Genomic DNA, 26,957 nt, shown 5'->3' on the forward strand with positions numbered 1-26,957 from the left:
TTTACTCTCCACATAAGAATTCCATCTCAGAACCAATTATTATAATGGATGTATATATGAATTTATAAGTTTTAGGGTTATACATATACACTGAAACACATTTATACATATTTTTCTATGTGCTACAATGTAGATAGGAAGCATGGTACAAAGTATCAAAAGTGACTCATGGCATGCCTAACACTGACCTATACAAAATTATAGAATGGAAAAATGTTATAGTACAAAAATGTAAAATATAGAGGAAACAGGGCTAGAATCAAAATTAAATGTAAATTTACACATATCTAAACCTAATTAAGTAGTTACAAAATAATATAGATTCAGGAACTATGCCCCCAATACGTATACAGCAGAGGACTACCAGGCCTGGGTTCAGAAAGAGAAGATGCACCTAACCCTCAAGAGACTTGAGGCCCCAGGGAGTGAGTAGGTCTAGTGGGGTGGAGGTGAGGGGGCATTCTCTTGGAGACAAGGGAGGAGATGGAATGAAGAACAGTCAGAGGATAGACCAGAACGGGGATAATGACTGGAATGTAAAAAAAGATTAAAGAATTATAAGAAAAGCAGTAAAGTCAGTACAGACTAGGAAGTTTCTTCTCTGATGGTTAGCTTCCATAATAGTGGAGGGGATTATTTAAGAAGCGGCAGGATGTATGTCAATAGTCTTACCTAGCTGTGATTCCTATGGAGTTCACTAAGGCCCATGGGTGTTAAAGTGTTATGGATGCTATGGAGTCAACTATTTTTTTATTGGATTCATGGAACAGTCCATAAGAGGAAACACATGCCTAGTATCCAAACTCTGGCTAAGAGTCTGTGGTTGGGGAGCTCACAAGTAGAAACTACTACTATTACTCTGCTAAATGGACCTACTACCTTCTAAATGTGTATTTCGCTACTCATAGATTAGTGATGTTCTAAGATACAATGAAATAAGTTTACTTGTAGAGAGACAGTGGTTTGTTCAAAAATCTACAACTGGTCAAAATGCAAAGAGACATTATGGTTCTCACACAGAAATGAGATGTATATATTATACCTATCTCCAAAGCTCAGAGACCATTGTCAAAGAGGGTTGAAACAACTGGAAACAGCTGGAGGTAAGGGAAGATGAGAGGAAACCAGTGACAATACAGGACCACTGAACTCATGAATTGAAAGCTTCTGGGCTGTTAGCAAAGCCCTGCATATTCTAACATAGATTCAGAAGGTGTTCTTGAGCACTCCTCATTCATAACTAATAAACTATGGGCTGTTGATGGCCTCTGGAGTGAAGTGAACTAGTTTTCTTTAAGTGTGTGCTTCTGGTTACTTATTTATTCTCCATTGTCAAAATTGAACCAAAATTGGTTTTGTTCTACAACAATTGGAATACATGAAGGATCTTGAATAATAATGCATTTCACCTTATTATATAAAGAATGCTGTGCTACAAACTAAATCAAGTATTATGATAAGAAACCATCACAAAATCAGCCCTCTAAATTTAGTTTTCTAAACTAATAGTGCATCAGTACATAAATCAGTATCTACACATGCTATGTCTACTATATCCCTCTGCTTGTATCTACTTGTATCTACCTGCCATTATATGGAACCCATTGTAAGTTTACGATATATAAATGCATCATTATATATTATTTTAGAGACAGTTTCAACCTGCAGGGCCAAAAAGGACACATTAAATTCTTAAAGCACGTTTTTTCTCTTTCTCTTTTCTTTTTTTCTATTTCTTTCCTTCTTTTTTTGTGGTACCATGGACTTAACTGGAGTGAGTCATATATGCAAGCCAGTACTATACCACTCGGCTATAACCCTAGCCTGCTTATGCATGATGTATGATATTATTGTAATTAAATGAATCTCAGTTCACTAAATTCTATTAGTAATAGCTTCCTTCTGTTGAAACTTTTCCTTTTACATGACATTAATACTTAGAGGAATATGAAGAAGGATTAGTTGCCCACTTAAATAAGAAATACAGTATGATTCTTCATGGGAAAGTCTGCATCTATTTGTCACTCTGGATACTACTCACATATATAACATTAACTTACTTTTTGAATTACATGAACTACATTCATTATGTTTTTGTAATGTTGATTCAACTGTTCGAATTACATTAGGTGATAAAAATCCCAGCTCATATATTACCCTCTATTAGAGCTGTCTCACATTCACACATTGAGATTAATATTTTTGACTTTGTTTCCCCTATGAACATGGTTTAAGTTTCAATGTATCTAAGTGTAGTTTAATTTATATATATCTAGTCCCACAATGAGATATGAATTCATGAGAGTCAGAAGCCACATCATATCTATCATTATATGTTATATGTTATGGTAAAGTATACAACAATGAACAAACATATGTTTTAGATTTAGCTAATTCATAAGAACTGTGCTAAAGTACTTTGGTATCTCAAACAAGATTATGAAATTACGTTCTGAAAATTTATAGCCTAATCAAACCTACTGACATCAACAATAATGATTGCATACCAAAAAGAAAACTCTTTTTACATCTAGCTGAATAAATTGAGTTTGTGATTCTTTTTCATAAGTAATAAAACTCATTGCTTTATATAATAGGAAATTAATAACTATTGTGTATTTTGAAAATAATCATAAATTTAGATAGTATGATATGTGGCTTCAAAGACACCATTTGGAAAGTTTAAATGAGAAGTTTATTATATACTGAAAGCATGTCTTTGAAAACAATAAAACAAAATAATATGACAACACATACAAACAACTTTTCTATTATTGAGGACTAATTAAAATTCTAAAATTATGAATATATACCAAGTATATGATTAAATATCTGGAAAATGAACATCAGAAATTTTAAATTAAAATCTTGTCAGTCTACATCTTCTGGTTTATCTGCAACACTAAAATAAATTACTTTATCAAAATGCTTAGTATAGGGTCAGAGTTTCAAATGTTATAATGTTATAATAGATCCTTAGTAGAGATAGTCTTTACCAAGACCAAACAGGGATGAGATGTCAGTACTTCCAAAGACCACAACATGATTATAAACAATGTGCTTAATATACTTTAAAAATAATGTCCAGTGAGCATATAGCAATCTTCTCAGTAGGGTATTTCCACTAATGGAGCATTTCGCTATCTTGCAAATTAGAAAAAAGATGTATTAAAGTAATATATCTTTAATGAATCATAGTTATTCAGTACTAAATATTAAGTATTTTGTAACAGAAAAAAAGATTTTACAATGTAACTGAAGTTGGCCAGGAATTCAAGATTTTCCTCTCATTTTCCTAAGTGCAATGATTGCTGGGATAAATCATCATCAAGCCTGTCAACGTAGTTACTACATTCTGTCACTTTTCACCCTCTCTCATCTCATTCCCCATCCAACAATTCTGCTCAAGTATAATTGGGAACTTTGATATAAATATTTTATTAGTGATAAAGAGAGAATACTTTATACACACTAAATATTGACTCTATTTTCATATGTTAAATATGTAGATATAGGTTTTTAATACCCATTCTTATAGTTATTTTAATGGATCTACTAAATATCAAATATCGACATCTTTATGTATCCCACCTCCAGAAATTTCTTCTATTGACATATTGAAGTCTTGAAGATAAAGCAATATTTGCCATAAAATACATATTGCAAAGCTCTAGTTATTTTGATAGATAAAGAGTGAAATGACAAAGCTTTTCCTCATATTTACTTACTTAAAATGAGAACAAAAAAATATAATCCTATTTATTCTTAACATATTTCCCACTTATCAATGTAATTAATAATAAAATTTTATTAAGGACTTACTACCTTTGAATTCTCCACGTTTCCAAGGACATACATGGAGTGTATATGGAATTGAGTTGTCAGGTTTTATGGTGATGAAGGGACTTCCCCACACTATAGAAAGATCTGAAGTTACCTAGAAGAATGGATTGGAAAATAATAATTATGTAATGTCAATATGAAAAATGATTTATTTTTATCATGTTACACTATTATATTATATATTATATATGAGTTGGATTTATAAGTTGCTGAGTAAAATATATTTTAATTTACTTAATTTTATCAAATGTGTAAAATTTTCATTGAAAAGGAAGTTAGAAGCTTCCTTTAATATTATTTTAGAGAAGGAAAAATCTGAGAAAAGAGTTATTTAGTTTATTAATCTGACTAAAGCCCTTTCTAAGAATTGCTTCCTTTTTTATATATTAGCCATATTTTCCTTATTCTTATCTTTCTTTCATAATTTTTGGTATAATAAGTATATATTAAGTATGGGATATCAGATTACTATATGTATTATTTTTGTTCCTATTTTTGTCTCTTCTGGTTTTGCTGGTTTAGTGACTTCTGTGGATCATGTGTATAACACCTGAATTCAATAAAATTCATATGATCAGTGTAATTCCTAATCAGATACTGGTGATACTTCAGCAATGATTTATGTTTTTTGAATACCTTGGATCATTACATAAGCATATTCCTAGTATTGGGTAGCTTAAAATTCTGCCTTATTCAGACAGAAGTTCACCATAAACCTTAGATGAAAAATTCAAACTTATCATATCTTTATTTGGCATGCCAAAACCTCTACACATGAAAGTGATTTGCTTGATCCAAAAAATAGATAATATCTTCTAATATCCCATAAAATCATTCTACAATCCAGACCTTCTTATGAAGGTGACAATTAAATTTTTGTTGGTTACTACTTATAGTGCATGCAATATTAAAGTCAAATTTAAACAATTATTGAGTGCTTTTGACATATGTTCTTAGAACAGGATCTTTCTTTCAAAACAAAACTTTTAGACAAGTTAAATAAAAAGAAAACATACTTGTAGGTATTGTCAGGATAACTTTGGAAAGGTCAAAAAGAGATCCATACCAAATATGCATATCCCTCATTTTTAAAAGGTTTCCATTATTTAAAATTACTACAGATGCAAATTGCAGAATTTTGCAGATAAAAATAAAAAAAGACCAGATTTTCAAAATGCTATCAGTCTTTACTCTAAACAGCCATTACAGTTTTCTACAAATATGTACTCATTTTTTTCAGATATATTTATAGTTCATTATAAATTTTGGGGAAGAATGGATATAGAAAATTATATTAAATAGAGGATAAAACATTTTAACGAAAATGGGTTTGTCTTTTTGGAGATTTTAAAAGAATCTGTTTGGGCTAAAGAAAATGAACCAACAAATATGGAGAAGGATATGGAAAGGAAAGAAAGGTTGGTAGAAAGGAAGAAAAGTGGAAGAAAGGGAGAAAGAAGGAAAGGAATGGACAAGAAAAGAAAGAGGGAGGAATAGAGGGAAGGAGAAAGGAGAGTGAGAGAGAAAGAGAAAGAGGGATCACATTGATCACATTGAATTAAATTACATATTACAAAACAACAAAAAATCATGCCTCAAAGTAGAGAACAAAATTATGACAGAACACACAATGCAAATACTACCTAAGGAATACTACTGTTTCCCTCAATATCAGCAATAATTTTAGCTTCAGGCAGGTGTGACACAGATGGATAGTTTTGTTCTTGTTCACTTGTTTTCCTACTTTTGTGATATAATTGATAATTAAGATTGTGTAAACATAAGGCAATGACTGATGTGAATATTGCCATAATGGCTATAAATTAGTTCTTGACAATGATGATTTGAATGTTGACATTAACTACAGAACATAGGAATAGCCAAGCTGAGTCCAGGTGTATTGTCCTAAATAAATATATATAACTATTAAAGTTAAAATTAGAAGTACAAAATAATACACCACTCCAATTTCTGGATATGTATCAAGTGCTGTTTCAGTATCATCTCTGTGGTAAAATGTTAAGAATGGAGTCATCCATTACGCTTACATGTGAGAATAATTTACATTTAATTACACAAGCATATTTCTTTTGTAAGGTGAAATTTTAAATAACAACATAGATATCATTTTTGTTATAGCAACAAAATAAAGTGAATGAGCAATGTAGGGTAATGGGAGCTTTTTAGAGCAATACATTTTTACAAAACTCTTGACAGGTTTTCCTAATTGGTAATAAATTCTGTAAGTGGAAGAGTACTAAAAACACGTATTGGCTCCCATATCTGATTGACCTTCATTCTCTCTGCCCATTTTAATGGCAACCTTTATGTTTCCATTTGTTTCTAAAACAAAGATATTTTAAATACTATTATGTTTCCAGTGCCTCAATGCTATACTGTATAGTATGAACAAAAACATGGGCACAACACATTGTCCCTGAGGTTACAGCATGCATCTGACTAGCAGACACAAATCATTGGATGGGAGAAATTGAGAATAAGGGAGATAGATCATAAAGGGAGGGTGGGAAAGTGGGTAGCAGGGGGATAGGGGAGACGGGGGAGGGAGAAAATGAATTTATTATACATATATGATGAAGAAGAATAAACAAGACAATGACATGTGGTAAATAAATACCACATTTGGGACTACAGAGTTCATGTTGAAGTTGAGAAATGGTATTGAAGAGTTTTAGGATTAACAGGAAATTTTAACTTATAATACATAATACAAAGAATATTCTTTGAAATCCAGAAAGAAATCAATCAATGTATACAGTTTTTGAGATTTAAAAGAAGTAGAGGGTAAGCTTAGGGATTTTCGACATTTCTGTCATCTACTCTGATGATGAACATATACATGTAGGGTTGATGGTTGAATCTTCTTTTGAAGAACATACTTGTCACATAATTTCAGGCATGGGGTAGAGGGGGATGGACTGAGAATATTGGGAAAGACACCTGGAGTTAAGGGGGCCTTTTGAAGGTGATGTTGGATCGTGCTGCAATAGAAACTCCCTGGAAGTTTCTATTGAGAAACTATGAGAGCGACCCTAGAGAAGACCCTAGAAATGTAATGGGGAATTTCAGAACCAGAACTGGCCATCTTTTGTAATCAAGCAAGTCTTTCAGTGTTGGGACAGGGACTCCAACCCAGCCATTAAACCTTCAACTTAAAATTTGTCCTGCCTGCAGGAAGTACTTGGGTAATGGTGGCACAGAACTTGTGGGATTGGCCAAGCAATGACTGGTCTAACATGAGGCCCATGCCACAAGATGGATTCCCATGCCTGAGACTGTGTGGATTACCATGTCTGGATAGCTCAGAGACCAGGTTGAACTAAGCATGACTGGCAAAAATTAAATGAAATGAATCCTAATGATATTCTACTATATTCACTGATCAGTCCCAAGCCCCATCGTCTTCAGAAAGGTTTCATTCAGCAGCTGATGGGAAAAGATGTAGATTTTTATTTCTATTTTTGGTGCTGAGGATTAAACTCAAGCGTCTCAACCATACTAAGCACAGATTCTCACCAATGACTTATACCTCTCTAACCAGCAAGTGGCATTTTACTGTAATTTCTGAATATAGGAGATTAAACCAGTAAGATCTCTAGTTTGAGGTTAGCATAGGTTATAAATCGATACTCTGTTTCAAAATACTAAAAAATAACTTTGCTCCTTTGTTTTATTGAAACCATCTTATATTATCATTTATGGTTTCTTAAAGGAAAAATAAACATGATACTAATGAGTGAACTTGAAAGAGTTTTATAATTATGCACTAATATTTAAGTATAAAACTTGTTTGTACTTATTTATGGTGTGTGCAATCCAAGTATGTGACAGGCTAGGTAGGGAAGGGGAATTTAAGGCAAGCACCTATATCATATAAAACAAAAACAAACAAATGAAAACAGAATTAACAAAGCACCACCACCACCACCAACAACAACTAAAAACTTGTTTGATGATAACTTCAATTAGGAATTAATATTAAATTTAGTAGCTATTGGAAGAAGATCAAAAGTAGAATTATAATTAGCCCTGTTTGTGCTTCACCTCTTTAGGTATTTTTTTTAATTTTGCATGATTAACATAGTTCATACAATTCAAAGTATATACAAAAGGAAGTATTTTCTTCCTAAAAATGTCTTACCTTAAATGTCAGAAGACTTTTTGTATAATTAGGCACTATTATGGACCTATCAGTGACATTTCCCACTTTGCAGTCTATAACAATATGGTCCAAGGCTATGGGTTTTGTGCCAATTCCATCTATTTCAATGATGTGTGCCATGCCATCTACTTCATTTTGTAAAGTAAGTTTACCCTATGATAAACAAGACACTTTTAAGCACTAGAACAGTCAGCGGTCATAGTTCAATCCTAAATAATCCCTCTCATCTTATTCATCTTGAATAACAAAAAAGCTTGTAAGAAAATGTTACCAACTGAAGTTTCGAGTTCATATAAAAATGATTTTATCAAAGAAAGCATCTACTAATAAAATGATCTTCATTTTTATCTTATCTCTGGAAATTATACATTATATATAAGCATTCTCACATTTAGCAATTATGTGTACTTAGCATCTTGTCAAAAAAATGTTACTAAGAAAAAAATTTCATATCTAGTGGTTGACTTAATGACTTGGAACAATGATTTCATATCATTAGGCATGCTTTCTGAAAATAACTTGGATATAAATATTCATTAGCAGGACTGTGAGTATCATGCTAAATATCGGAAGTTAAACATGCTAAGCAAAACTATCAAATTTATAGAACATTCAAATATTAGTAATATTTTTAATTAACTACTTTTTCTGTTATGTAAACACTTGTTGATTTACATATTAATAATATAAGAAAGAATTCATGAATATACCATAATTTCACATTCCAAAATTGGCTTGAATGTCAAAGGATATTGGATAGTTTCACCAGGGGCAAGATGTAAAAGTGGAGGTCCATGAAACCACTCTCCTTCTATTTTAACTTGAAATTTCCCAAGTTTCTTTGATTCATTTTTCTAAAACATGGAAAGAATTACACATACATTAGAAGGTCAACACAGGTAAAATTAAGTTGCATATGAATTCTTGTTAAATCATTAAAAAATACAACTAATCTGGGCATGGTTATATAAACCTGTAACTCTAATACCTGGAAGCCCTAAGTATATGTATCCTGGAGTTCCACAGAAACCTGAGATGTATTGTTAAATTTAAAGCCAACATGAGCTACATAGTGAGATCTAGTTGCAAAATTTCAAGAACTTGAAATATAGTTCAGTAGTAGAGCAGTTGCTTAGCATTGACAAGAATTACAAAAATTTCAGTAGGGAAGGGGGCAACAAAGAAATGAGATAGAATTGTGAGAACTTTAGAATCAACCAAATTAAATGTAATGAAAATCATAATATGCAAAAAATAATAAAAATCACCCATGTCTATGTAGGCTAATTTAATTATTTTTAAATAAGAATCATAATACAGTGGACAGAGTAAGTATTTGATAAAATACTTAAATTATTATTAATTATTCCATGTATTATAAAATAAAAATTTGGGAATGGGACATCTAAAGAAAAAAGTGTGAAGAACAATTTTTAAAAATGTGTAAAGTAACAAGACTACCCAGATTTTTTATAAGTAATAACAGAAACATTACCTGATAAGTTTATCCAGGCATTATTTAATATCTAGAGAAAGTAATGTGTTTGGTTTACTGAAGATTAATTTATGATAATTTATGACAAATGTCCACAATTTAACAACAGTAATAAGATCCTGAATGATATGATTCATTACTGGTCAAGAAAAGTAAAAGATATTGTAACTGGTATATTTCTCAGATAACTCATGCTATATATATCATCAGAACAGATAGATTTATGTGAATCAGCCTGACTGTGTTGTTTTTAGTAATACCAGGAGCAAAACTTAATTTATTGTTCTGAATTCAGAAATTCTCCTAAAATTACATTACCCAATTTTATTTATTGCCACTTTGTCTGATAGGGGAAAGTGAAGTTTCTTAGGACCTACGAACCCATCTTATTCATGTTAAAACCAACAGCATTTGGAGTCATAGTCTGATCATCTGTATCTCAGCATGGCGACTCCAGGATAAATAACTTTTATTATTAGGTATTTGGTGAGAGGTTAAGAATATCTCAGTCACATTTTTAAGCAAATAGATCCAATAGAAATGATGCTTGTGTTGTAGCTGAGTTTATAATGAGAAAGAATCCCTGACACAATGAGAAAAATAATTTCCAGTATGAAATACAGTTATAAATTTATATATTGGCCAGAACCATCAGTAAATTGTGAAAACAACAACAAAAAAAGAATTGTCACTTACTATTGAGATATGCTGTGTAAGTGGTTCAAATGCTGGCGTTCTAAACAACAATTCGGCCTCTGGTTCTTCCTCATTTACTATACCTTCAATTACATACACACGTACATCATATCTTGATACCAACAAAATTTTACAAGGGTATCTTCCAGATCCAAGGGGAGCAAATCGTAAAGGAATTGAAACCGTTCCTTCTAAAGCTAGCAAAATAATTTAAAAGCAAAAGTCATTTTAAACATCAAAGACCTAAACTTAATTTTGTTAATCAATGCTTAATATTATTCTGTGAAAATGTATCTACTTAGAATAGACTAGATATCTTCAATATTACATATTATGTTTATGTTTTATAATAAAATTTATTTTTGAATCAGAGATGACATCTTTCATAGTTTTGTGGAAGAGATCTTCCATTCTAAAAAGATAATAGGGTTCCAGTGTTTTAAAAGACATCCCTATATTGCTTTTACTTTACATTTTAGATGAGACGTCAGGGGAAGAGAAATAGGTATTATAGGGATTTTCAGTGTTCAATATCCAATTAATATAAAATATTTAATTGGTCATAGCCTGTGAAATGCCCCCATTTCACTTGAAGTGAGTGAATAAATGAAGAGGTCATATGGATGATCCAGTATTACATGCCATGTTCTCAAACACAAATAGCCCATATACTTTTCAACTTGAACATCTGATTTAAACACCTAATAACTAGTGATTAGCATTAAAGTGAAAGCCAAGGATATTCTTAGCTCTATATTATAATCTAAATTATTAACTGCATGACACTAAAGAATAAAGGGTAAGACTCTTTCTCTTCCAAGTTAAAAATAAAATTTATTGCATTAGTGGAATTCTTGAAATTATTGGTTTTATTTTTAAAGATTAGTTGAAGGAAACACTGTTTCTTTGCCTTAGACAGCCAAAATAACAGGCTGATTCTGATGTTGTGTGTTTGTGTTTTGAGTGTGTGTGTGTTCCCTTAGAAGCCCTTTTTCCTTGAAATGTATTTACAAGATTGTGCTGCAATACAATCTGTTATTTTATTTTAGATATACCACCTACTTCTAAAATGTACCCTAAGCTCTGCAAGTAATGTTCCACTTCTCTTCATTGTCTCCCATATACTCATATATGCTTCCAGAGTTCAACTTTCAAACTGTTTTCAGGACATAGTCTGTGTCTCCTTTGAGATACATAGTCTTAAATTCAATAGATAGAAATTTCTTTCTTATGGATATGACTTTTAGTCTTTAAGTCACCACACACACACACACACACACACACACACACACACACACACACAGGTTAAAGGTTAAATAATACAGACCTACAAGGAGCCCAACTGTATTGATGCTCCATGTTCATGAGGCATTATAAGTTACAACTGAAAGAAACTTAATCCTTTCTATGATATTTTCATAAAACATTTTCTTAGTTCTATTTTCATGCTGGTTGACTTTAAGAATTGTAGAGTAAATAAGGAGTGTCTACTATAAGGAATATAGGTAAAAGATTAAGTTTGTGAGGTCAAATATCCACATGCCTACAATAAGAACCATTATCATTCATGTTAGGGTCGAAAAGGAAAGTAAAATTGGTTACGACCCAAATATCCTGTGCTATTACTTTCTCATGTAAATTTGAGTTGAAAAAATTTCTATATTAAGCTTCATTTTCCAGGTAGTAGTGAGTTTTAGTTTTTAACGTAAAATGACAGAGTATAATCTATATAAAACTGTATTAGGTATTTGTTTTTTTTTTTTTACAAACTTTCAATATTAAAAAAAGAAATGTGAGATACCATTTTTAATTTGAACTGACCAAAGTAAAAATATGGACCAACCATGACTTGTTCATAGTAGGAATGTATCTGGAGAATTATATGCCACACTGAGTCTTCTAGTATATAATGCTAGAACCAAGTAAATACTATTATATTCAAGATAGTTTATGCAATATCTAAAATAAACTTCATTAAAAATTTTATGAGACTTGGGTTGATTTACTTAAAAACTGATGTTTCTATTCACATGTATAGTCTTCCTAGGGACAAATAAAATAAGAAAATTTCAGGATTTATAAATTAACAAATTCACTATTGAGTATAACTTGATAAACTAATTTACTTAATTTTCCATGATATAACAGTGCATCAAACATGGGAGTGATGAAGTAATATATGAAGTAACTTACTATCACCTAGTTAATTTCATATCTCTATATGAACACTAAACACAAGCTCTTCATTTGAAAATGAGGTACTGAATGTAAAAACTATACTTCTATACTAATTAATATCCATGTACCTGTCAAAATATTTTATTGAAAAATATATATATGAAAAATATATTAACAGAGGACACTTGAACAATTTACTAACCATACTTCAAATGGTTCATGTTTTTGCAACATGTCATGGAAATTTGTTACCAAAGTTTAAGTCACATATGCCAATTGCAATTTTGCCCTTTATAGTTCATCTGTTATATTCTTATGTAGAGAAGATCATCTGCCTTTCAAATACTAGAGTAAATAAAATGGAAGGTTCACTGTGTTACCATATCATTTCATTACTGAATTTCCTCATTCAATAAGAAAGAATGAAAAATGACTATATAGTCCATTTATAATGGTAGTTGATTGATAAATATAGATTACTATTATAAATTCAAGAAAAGCATTTTTTCTGAAGGGATTGACTACAGTAAAGTTGATTTAATACCAAATATATAATAATAAGAAGAAAAATCTTAATATCATGGATGTATAGAAACTATATCGTGACTATTCGAATGTGAGCTCTCAACTTGCTGAATGATATCTTAGTAGGATAAGAATTTCTGGCCATTCATTTGTTTCTTTCAGTTTTCTCTTCTGCTTCTAAATATAGAAGAGATGTACTCTTTCTAAGTACTTATTTCTACAGGTTCTTCTTTTCATATCACAATGCAGTCAGGCTTAAATGTAGAGTGAACTCAACACAGATATTTGGGGTCAATTGTCTATACTGAACAAGCATTCGATGGTTAAGTGTAGGAAGAATATTTTCTCGTATTTATTGATACATATCTAAAAATGCAGGGGAAATTTACATTTTATGAATTCTATTTTTTGATTAATTGATAAATCCTAATCTTAATCAACAGCATGTACAAAAATTTAATTAAATCATTCCCATCTTTTCTACCATTTTCAACACCACCTTGACTAACATGACCAGACACTGCCGTAGGAGTATATACTTCCCTAATCGGATCATTTGGGGTATATTTTCTCCTAGAGTTACAGTTGTTATCATTACAGATTTTTTTCAAGAGGGATGCAAGACTAGTATTAAGAGATTGTCAGGCAGTATACAAGTCAAGTTTGTCTTCCTTCAAAAGAATTCCCACACATTCATTCAACAGAGAAAATAATTTTGGATTCCTATGATGAGCAAGAAATTAGAAGGTGGTATACATTTACATTCTGTACTCTCATAGGCACACAGAAATCAGTTCCTAAGAGAAAAGCAGAGCAGGCAACTGGATAGAAGCTTTTTTACACCTAAATTATGTTTTAATTATGTTTGAACCTGCAAAGGGCAACAAATGTGTTTTTCAATCTGGTCACATCAGTTCAATAACTAGAGAGAATTCCTCAAATGTTTCATGCAAATAGTTTGTTATCTTTTCATTGTTTAGTTTTAAGTTTATTTTCTATGTTTCTTTATGGATCACTTCGTAGAAAATTAAAAACAGGCTGATAAAGAAGTGCTACATTGCTACCATTTTAACTAGAGTGCTTCTTTTCATACATAATTGCTTAGGAACACAAAATTTCCCAAAGAAATAGCTGAAATATAATTGCACTTTCTAATTAAATCCTCCATGGGGAAGAAAGGCAAGGAATTTACGATAGCAAATCAACTTTGTATTTTCACTTTGATTTCTCATAACATAAATTTTGTCTCACTGTCATAATTAAAAACCACCTGATTTATTTTAATTACTGTAAGACTGATCTATTAAGTACACAAGTAATTTGAATAAACTGTTACTAATAAACAACATCTTCATGATAACAAACTAGGTGAAAAGTTACAAATTTTATGTTTAAACACCTGTCTAAATTGATTATGACAGACTGTAGAGTGTATATACAACAATAAAGACAAAACAGAAAAAATAAACTTTTTAAAAGTTCAAAACTTAAGTTTTAGCCCTATTCTCTTACATAAAAATCATAAAGGTGAAACTGAGTTATTTATCAGACAGAAAATGTTTTAAAATTATAAGAAAAAAATCTTGCTTGAATGATAACTCAGTTGAAAACTACTTGTCTCTTAAATGTTCATGTGCTCCATCTCAATACCCAATAAAAAGAAACAAAAGACGAACTGCATTTGAACATGATAGCATACATGTATGTAACTCCAAGACATAGATCATGTAGCAGATCAGCCTGGCTGCACAAGGAGAACCTGTCTCACAAAATGTAGAGTAAAAGAAATACAGAACGTATAGTACTATATAAGATTATATTAAATTATATAATTTTTTACTAGTCAACTTTGCCTGTTTAGTCCAGTACTTGAGTATGTACAGGGAAATTTTTGTTTCACCTGTATCCATATGTGGGAGGGTAGTTTGAGAAAGACCCATGACTTACTGTGGTTTTCTAAGTGGAAAGTATACTCACCATCTGGTGGAGGCAGTGAAAAAAAGCAATGGGAAATGAAAATGGATCAAGCTGATGTAAAAGAAGTCAGTTCAACAGTTACAAAAGATCTAAAATTTCAAATTGAGAGGGAACTGGGCTACCAAGAACAAGGATAGAGAGCATGATGAGCACACTATTATGTATGTGAAGAAGGAGAAATTCTGGCAAGAAAAGCAAGGTATTTTAGACAGGGAGTAGAAATTCATCCCTGCTATTAAGAAACAATAGAACAGAGGAAGATGAATTCGTTCACAAGAAGGAATCATGCTACAGAAGGGCTGATGCCCACATATTCTGCATGAGGTTGTCTTTGCTTATGGCAAAAGCCTGGCTGCAAGTAAAACTTCAATCCTTGGAATGAGACTCAATTTAGGGTATAAGAATGAGCATATTCACAAGGGTGGATTGGGGGAGAGGAAAAAGATTATGAATTTTATTTATTCCACTGACAGTGTAACAAGTGAACTTTTACAAAGCATTAATAAAGATAATACAAGTAAGGATTTTGGAAAATAGTTTTCTGAAGAAGCTGTGCCTGCCAGCAAACAGCCTACAGACTGCTTGACCTTGCTTAATTAGACTACTGTTTCGTTGAGATACAATGTTAAAGGTTAAGAATGAAAAAAATCTTGAAGTGTTAGCCACTTAATAGCCACTTGCTTTTAGTGTCTGCATTTGACCTAATATCCTTATGCCTATTAGGTAAAGCACTTAGAATTCATTGTAATATTCAGCACACATTAGCCTACAACTACAAAGGGAAGAATCCTATAGCATTTACATATACAATATAAGATTTTCATACATTTCTGGAGTCTGCTTGCCCAAATCATCTGACCAATATACTTAGGGAGTGTATTAATTTTGTTATTTTCATTGTTAGGTAGGTTTAAGTGTTGATATAATCCTTGTTATTGCAGAATACTATTTCCTGGCTGTCTCAGAATTGATTGATTGATTGATTCATTCATTCATTCATTCATCCATTCATTTTTCCCATAATGCTTAGTCAGGAAATTTCACTTCAAGTTTTCCATAAGATCGATTATCACTTATTGCCTTCTTCGAGAACTAATTCTTAAATTCTTGTTACCTGCTTGAGTGCTTGGCAGTTGTCTTTGGAATGGCCGTTCTCCTAAGAACATAAATTGAACAGAAAATTCTTCAATTTATAATTAGTAACCACATTTTCAGGTTTAGAAATATTTTAGAGTTAATAAAAAACCAGAGGAGACCAACAAATGAAACTTCACTAAAATGACATTTACCAAAAATGTAACACATTATATATAAAACTAAAGTTATGGTACATTTGAAGATAACACAAGAAATCAGAGTACTTGTATTGCCCATGCAGGCGACAGGAACTAAAATAAAAAATGAACAACATCTTTCATGTTAAAAGTATTGGAGAGATCAGGAATTCAAGGACTAACATAATAACATACAATAATAACTAAACATAATAACAGCAATTTACTGCAAGCCAACAGCCAATATCAAATTAAATGGAGAGATACTTGAGGCAATCCCACTAGAATCGGGGACAAGTCAAGGATGCCCACTTTCCCCATATCTATTCAGCATAGTACTGGAAGTACTAGCTAGAACCATAAGACAACAAAAAAAGATCAAGGGGATACAAATTGGCAAAGAAGAAATAAAGGTATCATTATTTGCAGATGATATAATAGTATACATAAGGGACCCCAAAAATTCTACCAGAGAACTTCTCTAGCTAATAAACAACTTCAGTAAAGTGGCCTGATATAAAATTAACTCAAATAAATCAGTTGTCTTCCAATGATAAACAGGCTGAAAAAGAAATTAGGGAAACAACTCCCTTTATAATAGCCACAAATAATATAAAACATATTGGGGTAACTCTAACCAAACAAGTGACAGATCTGTATAACAATAACTTCAAGTCTCTGAAGAAAGAAATCAAAGAAAATTTCAGAAAATGGAGAGATGTCACAAACTAATGGATTGGTAGAATTAACACAGTAAATATGGTCATCCTACCAAAGACAATCTACAGATTCAATACAATCTCCAATCAAAATTCCAACACAATTCTCTAAAGACACAGAAAGAACAATTCTCAAATTCATCTGGAAAGGCAAAAAACTCAGAATAGCAAAAACAATTCTTAACAATAAAAGAATGGCTGGGGAAATCACCATCCCTGACCTCAATCTTTACTACAGAGCAATAGTGATAAAAACTGCATGATATTGGTACAGAGACAGACACGTTGATTAAAGGAATAGAATGGAAGACTTGGAAATAAAACCACACACTTACAGACACTTAAACTTTGACAAAGAAGCCAAAAATATACAATGGATAAAAGAAAGTATATTTAATAAATGGTGCTGCTCTAACTGGCTGTCTATATGTAGAAAAATAAAAATAGACCCATATTTGTCAACTTGCACAAAGCTCGAGTCAAAGTGGATCAAGTACCTCAACATAAAACCAGATACACTTAATATAATAGAAAGAGAAAGTGGGAAAGAACCTTGAACTCATTGACACAGGGAGAAATTTCCTAAGCAGAAGTCCAATGGCTAACACTCTAAGATAACGAATTGATAAATGGGACCTCATGAAACTGCAAAGTTTCTGTAAGGCAAAGGACAAAGTCAATAAGACAAATCGGCAACCTACAGATTGGGAAGAAAATCTTCACTAACCTCACATCCAATAGAGGATAATATCCAAAATACATAAAGAACTCAACAAGATAACCACCAAAAAAACCAAGCCACTCAATTTAAAAAATGGGGTATAGAACTAAACTGAGAATTCACAACAGGAATCTTAAATGGCTGAGAAGCACCTAAAGAAATGTTCAAAGTCCTTAGTCATCAGAGAAATGCAAATCAAAATGACCCTGAGATTCCACCTCATACCAATCAGAACAGCTAAGGCCAAAACCTCAAGTGACAACACATACTGATGAGGATGTGCAAAAAGAGGAAAACTGATCCATTGCTGGTGGGATTGCGAACTCTTACAACCATTCTAGAAATCAATCTGGAGGTTCCTAAGAAAACTAGAAATAGATCTACCTGAAGACACAGCAATAACACTCTTGGGAATTTACTCAAAAGATGCCCCACCATGCCACAGAGGCATGTGTTTCACTACATTCACAGTGGCCTTACTCATGATTGCCAGAAGCTGGAAACAACCCAGATGTCCCAAGACAGAAGAATGGATACAGAAAATGTGGTCTACTTATACAACGGATTACCATTCAGACATTAAGAACAAGGACATCCTGAGTTTTGCAGGCAAACGTATAGAACTAAAAAATAACATCCTAAGCGAGATAACTCAGAGACAAAAGGATATGCATTGTATGTACTCTATAATAAGTGGATATTAGCCAAAAAAAGTACAGAATACCCAGGATACAGTCCAGAGAACTCAAAAAGTTCAACAAGCTGAAAGGCCCAAGTAAGGATGCTTCAGTCCCACTTGAGAGGAAGAAGAAAGCAATTACAAGCAGAGAGGGAGGAAGCTGGGAGGGAAAGTGGATGGAGGTGGGGAAGAGGGATATAGGATATGGTATTGGGTGGGGGAAAATGACTGAAGCCCTGAGGGCCAGCAGAAAGAATGAAAACTGGCAACCTCCAGAAGTGGGAGGTTGGGACCTTGCAGAATATACCAGAGACCTGGGAGTTGAGAAACTCTCAGGATTCAAAGGGAGGGACCTTAGATGAAATGCCCTAGTGGGGAGAGTGAATGTGTACAGCCCACCTCCAGCAGAAAGACAGGGCATCAAGTGAGGGATGGGGTTGCCATTTCACAGTCAAAACTCTGACTTTTTTGTTTGTTTGGTTTGGTTTTTTTTGTTCCTGTCTGAAAGAAGTGCAGGGATAGAAATGGAGAGGAGTCTGAGGAAAAGAAGGTTCAGTGACAGGCCCAAAGTGGGATCCAGCTCAAGGGGAAATCCCAAGGCCTAACACTATTACTGAGTTTATGGAAAGCTCAAAAAAAGGGACCTATCATGACTGCACTCCAGAAGAGCCAACAAGCAGGTGAAAGAATCAGATGCAGATATTTACAGCCAACCAATAGCCAGAAGCTGGAGACCCCTATGGTTGAATTAGGGAAAATCTGGAAGAAGCTGAGGAGGAGGGTGACCCTGTAGGAGGACAAGCAATCTCAATTAACCTGGACCCCTGAGATCTCTCAAACACTGGACCACCAACCAGGCAGCATATACCAGCTGATATGAGGCCCCCAACACATATACAGCAGAGGACTGCAGGGTATGGGTTCAGTAAGAGAAGATGCACCTAACCCTCAAGAGACTGGAGGCCCCAGGGAGTTGAGGTCTGGGCAGGTGGGGACATCCTTGTGGAGACAGGGGGTAAGGAGGAGGTATGGGATGCAGAAGAGTCAGAGAGTGGACCAGGAGGGGAATTAAATTCTAGTGTAAATAAATAAATATACAAATAAAAAAGATTAAAAAATCAAAATAAATTTCAGCAATAAACATTTAGTTATATGTTTACTATCTTATTAATAAAATAAGGTATAAGATATATAATACATATGTGTCAATATTCATTTTAACCTAATTTATATATTTGTCATGGCAATTATAAAATAAACATGCTTTAGGAAACCAATAGCAAGTAATTATATAAATAACTGATAAAGAACATTGTTGCATCAAAGATACATTACTCATAAAGAAACACTGTTCACTTCTAGTATATTCCTGCACTTAAATATCTGCAATACTTCTTAGATACTCCAATCAAAATATCCTTGATTACCTGATACAGTTTGAGATTTAATTTGAAGAGACTGCATATGAAAATCTGGAGGTTCTGGAATCTGAGGGATGTAAATTTTCCTAGGTATATTGAAATGTGCAGGAAGGCTCAGTTCTGATTTATATAAAATGGATTTAGGCTTCTTCAACTTTGACATATTAAAGAGCAAAAGGCACTGTAAGTAAAATTGAAATTATATTGTAATTTTCTAAACTTTTATCTCAAAACAATAGATTAACATTATATGCTCAGATAAACATTTTGGGGAAATACACACAAGCATAAACAAACAAAATGTAAAAACTTTTAGATGTTTAAGAACTTCAAATTTGAAAGAAAAGCTAAGTAAACAAATGTTATTCTCATAAGAACATGACTTTAAATCCAAAGATAGGTATAAAATCAATTGACACATAAAGGAAGAAAACCTGTCATAGACAATCTCCCTAACCATTTATAATAAGTTATTTTGACAATTAGTACTGAAAAAAAATAAAGAAAATAAGGAAAGGGGGGATTCTTGTGATAGGCTAATAGTTTTAAATAAGTACTCATTAAAAAATTATTGTGATAGCTGCATATAAAGCTCCTCAAATTCACTGTGGAATAAAAGTGTAAGTTTTTTAAGTAAGAGAATCATCAATTTTTGGAAATATTTGGGTTAATGAGGAGGCTGTCAAATGATTAGAATTTGCTACTTTAGAGCTTATTAGAACTTTAAAATCAAGTCATCTTTAAAATCTTATTTATTTTTTAGAAATTTATAATAGACTTTATTTATTCTAGGGCCTGAAAAGAAAATCATTTATAAAATGTCAATGTCAACTGTATAGTCTATCTGTCTATCTGTCTGTCATTCGGTCAGTCCATCCATCCATCCATCCATCCATCCATCCATCCATCTATCTATCTCACACACACACACACACACACGGACACATGCACGTGTGTGTGTGTATGTGTGTCTGTGTGTGTATCTTCAACCTTGTTGAAGAAAGCAAACCATTATATGTACAAAAATTGAAAATGAAAGATCTACTAGCATTTAATTGAGATCTCCTGAAATAATTAAGGAAAGGGCTCTATGACATCAAGAAAAAGGCAATGGGAGAAATTCAAAGGCCACAGGAATATACATATGGCTAGGACACTGGAAAAGCAAAACCAAAAAAGATTGTTCTGAGGGGTTCTGTGAGTAAATAGACTCTAATGGAGGAGCTGAGATTATGGGATAAGATAGTACTGGTCTGGAAGGTCATTCCTAGAGTATCCTCAGGAAATTGGCTTTTATCTGTCAGAAGCTAGAATGTTCACGGTAGAGCTTATGAGTGTGTTTATCTTTAAAAATACATTTTGTCTGCTTACTGAGAACAGATTATACATTATTTCAAGCCATAATAAGAGTCTATGCTAATATATTACTACTGTTAATAGTAATCATAACAGCAATCACAAATATGCACAAACAGAACATTCATTATTTAAAAGATATTTTACAAATTTATCTCAATTTTAATAAATTACCATTATCACTATGTTAAAAATATAAACATAGCAGCTTGCGGAAATTTAAGTAACCATCCTATAATTACACAGGTGGGCATGGTTATTTTTTTTCTAAAAGCAAATGAATGGCATCATTTCTCTATTCCTACCTCAATCTTGGTTAGTCCTAGGAGGGCAACAGCTGCACGAATGGTACTGCTCTCCAGAGTACCAGTGATAGCCCTTCGTTCATATTCAAGAGTTGACATCTGTTGCTGTGCTGCAAAAGCCAAAGCCTTTTCCTTTGCTTCATTAGTCAATGGTACTTTAAGTTCCACATCAAGGATTTGATGGGGTTTGCAGGTCAAATAAAGAACTGGATCTTCCTTACATTCTGGGGAAAGTAAAAATATTCATGAATATAATGAACATTTATTCCCTTGGCACTACTATCAAGCATGAATTGTGAGGTTAGAAACATAAAAATACAGTTCACTATGATGTTCTTTAAGCAGAGGAAAAATAAATGGATAATACATCACAATGAATTCTAAATAATGGATTCAAGAATAAGACATCAAAAATAAAAGACACTGTATTGGTATTCTCTAAGAGAAGCTTTACTCCAACAATGCTTTATTAAAAATATCAATATGCTCAAAAACTTAGTATACTGTGATTCTGACAAAGTAGAGTAATCCTAATAAGGACAAGATAGGACAGATTCTCGCATGAAAAATACACTGAAGCCTGTTATGGAACGAAGTCAATTTCTCCTATTGTTACTGATGTATGGAATGTGCCCATCTTTTTACAAGAGAACAAAAACAGCCAGTTATAGACTCATGCCAGTTATCTACAGGGATAAACCTGATCTTAAGATGAAACAAACAAACTAAAAAAAATAAATAAAAGAGAGACAACCAAACAAAAACTCCACCAAAAACAACAACAATAAAAAACAAACCTACCAACCAAACTCTTGATCTCTATCTTACATAAGAAAATCCTCTTTATCATGAGGAAAAGTTTTCTTTTTAAAATGTTATTATCATAAACTAACAAATATAATTTCCCTGCCATCCTGATAAAACAAAACAATCTTATATCTTTTGGCAATCTCCTTGATTTTTCAAAATCAGTGCCCATTCATTTCTCGTAGCTCCTTTTCTTTCCAATCAAAACGTATGGCTAAAAGTTTATATACAGTCTCAAGTTTTTTTTCCCCAATTACTGGAATGAGTTACCATATACATAAGGATAAGGTAGAGGAAATGGAACTAAACATAAAAATGAAGCTCTTTAAGGATAAGCAAAAAAGAAAACTTTAATAACAACCAAACTCTTTCAATGCTAATGACAGGAAACAACACTTAGATATAAAGATAGAAGCCTAGATTATGAAAAATATATGAAGTTTTGAAAATGTAGTGATTATCCAACAGAAGTGGATAAGGTTATTGAATAATATTTGGTATAGTAAATTCCAATAATAATCGTATTTTAATTGCTAAAGTGGTGCTGTTTTATGGGTAAAAACATAATAAAGTTAGAAGAAGGCTTTCTAAAATATGACTGCTTGCTCGAGAAAAGTACTATAAGGATGGTTGCATGAGCATGCAAGTAATAATCCCATTTGTCAACATAAAAATTGGAACAAAACTTGTGCAATATTACCTTCTAGAGAAGTGCTGTAGTCAATTGGAATTGGAGGCTTCATTGGAAGAAAATTGGAAGGCAAGGGTATCAAACCTTTTCCTTCTATAATGTATATCAAATCTCCAACCTAAAATATAATCATATAATAATACTGAATTTTAAGTGCTCATAAAAATACAAATCATATTCATATTACAGTGAAAATCTATAAGCCTTCTAGGAACTCTCTTGCATACTTTTCTGAGCAAATAATGCTAATCATATAGTCAAAACTCAACATAAATATAGTATTAGATTAACCTACTATAAAGAGATGCAGGTTGAATAAGAAGATCCTAGAAATTCTTTACAAATATTCTTAAGAAGTGTTCAGAAAATAACCATGCAACCATGAAAGAATATTTTTCCCTATCCTGTAATAACATGGCAACAATTATTTTATTTCTTCTACTTCTTCTTCCTCTTAATTGTCCTCCTCTTCTTTATCTTATTATCACTATTATTATTATTAAATAACTATTCAAGAGCATGTGAATCTATGAGTCTATTTTAAAGTACATTTTAAAAATGAATACCTAAAATATTTTGGAACACATTACTAGATAAGAAGTACAAACTGCTAAACAGATAAAGCTAAAATATAAGTGGGAAACCTGTAAGGACACCAATATGATACCCTGAGAAATTAATAGTGGTGAGCATGCATTCACTCATGCGTTGTCTCCTTAGCCGCTATTAAGCTGCAGGCAAACCAGGTCTCTGGGTTTCATTTTTCTTCTCTGTGCAGCTGGTTATCTTTAGAAGCTCACATCATAACATAAAAAAAGGTTGAAGAAAAAAAGAGTGTCTTCTAAAGACATACCAGAAAATGATAGAGAAAAAGTATTAGATCCTGATTGGAACCAAAAAAAATCTGGCGGAGCTTTTTAGGACCATAATAGAATATATTACTTTGCACATGAAATTAATTCTACAGATACTAGGTAAGTACTATCTCCTAATTCCATCAACTAGTTAAATTTAGTGAACACACAAATATATGAATATGTGTCTATATATTCTGAGGATTCCAATCCCTCCTGAGATTATTATCTTGGTCAGTCTCTCCCTGAGTTAGTCTCCCCTCTTGTGTCCTTCCCTTTCATTCCTCTCCTGAATTATTCTCTCCTATGTTGGTTTTAAGAACCAAGCTGCATGAATGCCACAGGACAAAAGAAATTAGCTCCATAAACAACTTGTGAAGTTGGAAGCAGATCCTTCCTCAGATAAATCTATGAGGAGATGCCAGTCTTGGTCAGTTCCTTCACTGAATATTTAATAGACCATACATAGAGGATTCAGCATGACAGGCCAGATCTCTGACTCACAGAGACTGAGACAAAGCTAGTCATGGTAGTTCTACTTCCATGGAAATTCCATAAGCAGCACCCATAGAATTTATCTACAAGAAGTGGGACTCTATTATTCAGAAAAAGAGTCTTCCCATGGAATTTGAGGACTAGAAACATGAATTTTTCCAGAGTTCCAGTTATTTCAATATTGCCTTTAATGTTTACTTCATAACAGAAGCAACCCATAATGGAAGAAGCACAGTCTACAATTCTGTATTTACCTCTTGGTTGCTCAGGATGATGGCACAATAGCGAACATGCATGTCAAAGGGAAGATAGTAGACCTCCAGGCTTGAAGATGCTTTTGGTCCCAGGGAAAGTGTTTGAATTGAACAGAAGAATTCTCTGATGAAGTTAGACTTAATTGCTATGAAAGTATGACACAGAGTTAATAAGTAAATTATTTAAACAAAGTATTGTTTCAGTAATAATTAACATTTTAGGATATATGAAATGTTGGAAACATTGTAACAAAATGCATATTGCTTAATAAGAAAGTACTGGTGATCTGATCTCAACCAAATATATAATCTTGCTCATCTATTAACAATTTCTTAGTAAATGATCTGATAGAAGGAGATCTTAGTACTATTTAAATTTAATTCATATATGTGTATGTTGTGTGTATGTATGTGTGTATAAAACAGCCCTTCTTGAATTTCTAATTTTGACGACTTATAAAGTAATTTACAAAATAAAAGATAATGGACAATTTGAGTTTCAAATAACTACTATAACCACGCAAAAATGTATTCATATTTCTTTTTCAGTAGTTTAAACCATGTTGACAGAATCCTGGAAAGCTACTAGAATGCAGTGATATGCCAGGCCAACCTTAGTTATTTCACCTGAACAAATGTTCTGTGATAGACTTCAGCAGAACCGAAGTGCCATGGTTTCTGATACTATGTAATCTGATATCTGCTTCATCGTTTCTCTTTAATCTTTTAAAACTCAGTTATTGTTTTTGAGAATCATCAGATATACAGAGATCCTACTTATAAGATTACAAGCAAACAGCCTCATATAAGATACTAGGGGTAGGGTAGCATTAAACAAAAGACACATGAATAAAACAGCTTAGAAATAATCCATGTTTTAGTTTCTATTTAATGATGCTACATCTGATTATTGCTGTGATCATTAGTTCTGTAGCTATGGTTAACCAGAACATATCTACATTCAGTTTCCTGCCAATCACTCTATAATATTTTTCACAGCATATTTGAAATTTTAATAGAGCATGGTTAAATACAATGTTCAAACATTAAGCTTTTCAGCTATATAAAAATCATCTTCTGAAATTCAAATTGGAGTTCTTTGCACCCCCCTCTATGTATCTTTACCCATCTTTTTGAGACCTGTATTTACTTAATAATACTAAGTGAAAAACCTGTATTTTTATAATTTTAATAATACCTGGTATTAAAGTAGGTTTAAAGAGTTCAACAAAATTCAAAAGCAAAATAAAGACCATATATTTTAACATGTTTCCTATATGCTAGTGGAAACAGACCCTTTAGTAAAAGGAAAGGTCAGGGCAGAATCCTTAAAAGGATAGTTAACAAAAAAGGCAGCCACATGTCTATCTGCATCTGGCCAGATATCTCTATGAGTCTCCATTCTATTCTCATAAGCACCCTTGATGAATACATCAGTTCAGTTCTTTTTTTCACATAAAAATCAGATCCAAGGAAAAACAATAAACAAACAAACAAACAAAAATCCAAGCTTTTCAATGCGATACTCACATGTTCTTAAACCATTTTCAGCATTGGAAGATCCCCGATCAGCATCATAGTCACTACTCACAATACGACTGTCAGAAGAGGAAAATTTTATTCATGATTATAGATATTTAATAATTATTACTATTTATAATTTTAAATAAACTCAAAAATTAGACAGGCACAAATTAGATTTTTTTTTATATTTCCACTATTTTTTCGGAAACAGTTGTCTCACTGTATATCACTTACTAACTTGCAGTTCATTATATAAATCAACATGACTTGGAACTCACAGAGATCTGCCTCTCTGACTCTTCAATGCTGGAACTAAAAGGCATTTGCCCACAGTTTAATATTATTTATAAATTTTAGTGAAATGTTCCTTTTAATTTTAAACAGTGAGTCTAAACCGGGTGTGTCTTAGGGCTAAACAGAAATTCTCTTCCAAAGTGACCGTAGAAAGAATTTGCCTTCCAGGGGTAGAAAATCTCTATAATCATTTCCACATTTTATCTGTTTCCTTAAAGATATTATATCTGGTAGTTTTAAACTTGTACTTGGAGGTTTGGAAATGACACAGCATATTACAATCTGAGACAACTGTCTCTCTTAACACATTTCCAGTACACCAGACCCTTAATTTTCACCCATTTTATGTCTTTGTTACTATACATGATTACCTTGATGAATAATCTATTAATCAATATTTACTATATATATTAAATTTGACCCTGAAAAATACTATTATATCTAAATAAAATCCCAAATACCTCCATTTCCATTAATTAGATTTGAAATTAGAAATAACATGTTCTTAGTAACACATTCTTCTTGATGCTATTTCACACGTTTATAATTATTCTGTGCTTTAATTCGACTAATACATACGTTGGTAGGAACCTTAAGTGCTGTAATCCCTAATTAAGAAACTTTTAATATTTTTTGTATTTGATGGTCACTGTAATTTTAGACTGG

General features: G+C 32.4%; 1 protein-coding gene across 1 annotated transcript in view; it reads right to left on the reverse strand.

Annotated features, from left to right (window-relative positions):
* Cfap47 (cilia and flagella associated protein 47) overlaps positions 1 to 26,957 on the reverse strand; it is a 230,304-nt gene that overhangs the window by 71,285 nt on the left and 132,062 nt on the right. The window contains exons 41-50 of the mRNA XM_028769943.1: positions 26,004 to 26,071; positions 24,474 to 24,619; positions 22,880 to 22,988; positions 21,373 to 21,596; positions 19,718 to 19,892; positions 16,012 to 16,053; positions 10,218 to 10,414; positions 8,737 to 8,880; positions 8,006 to 8,179; positions 3,826 to 3,937 (exon numbers count right to left, since the gene is read on the reverse strand). Of these exons, the coding sequence (XP_028625776.1) occupies positions 3,826 to 3,937; positions 8,006 to 8,179; positions 8,737 to 8,880; positions 10,218 to 10,414; positions 16,012 to 16,053; positions 19,718 to 19,892; positions 21,373 to 21,596; positions 22,880 to 22,988; positions 24,474 to 24,619; positions 26,004 to 26,071 (1,391 nt within the window). The remainder of the gene's footprint in view (positions 1 to 3,825; positions 3,938 to 8,005; positions 8,180 to 8,736; positions 8,881 to 10,217; positions 10,415 to 16,011; positions 16,054 to 19,717; positions 19,893 to 21,372; positions 21,597 to 22,879; positions 22,989 to 24,473; positions 24,620 to 26,003; positions 26,072 to 26,957) is intronic.

This window comes from Grammomys surdaster, unplaced genomic scaffold (genome assembly GCF_004785775.1).
Source record: "Grammomys surdaster isolate TR1022 unplaced genomic scaffold, NIH_TR_1.0 195, whole genome shotgun sequence".
NCBI lineage: Eukaryota > Metazoa > Chordata > Mammalia > Rodentia > Muridae > Grammomys > Grammomys surdaster.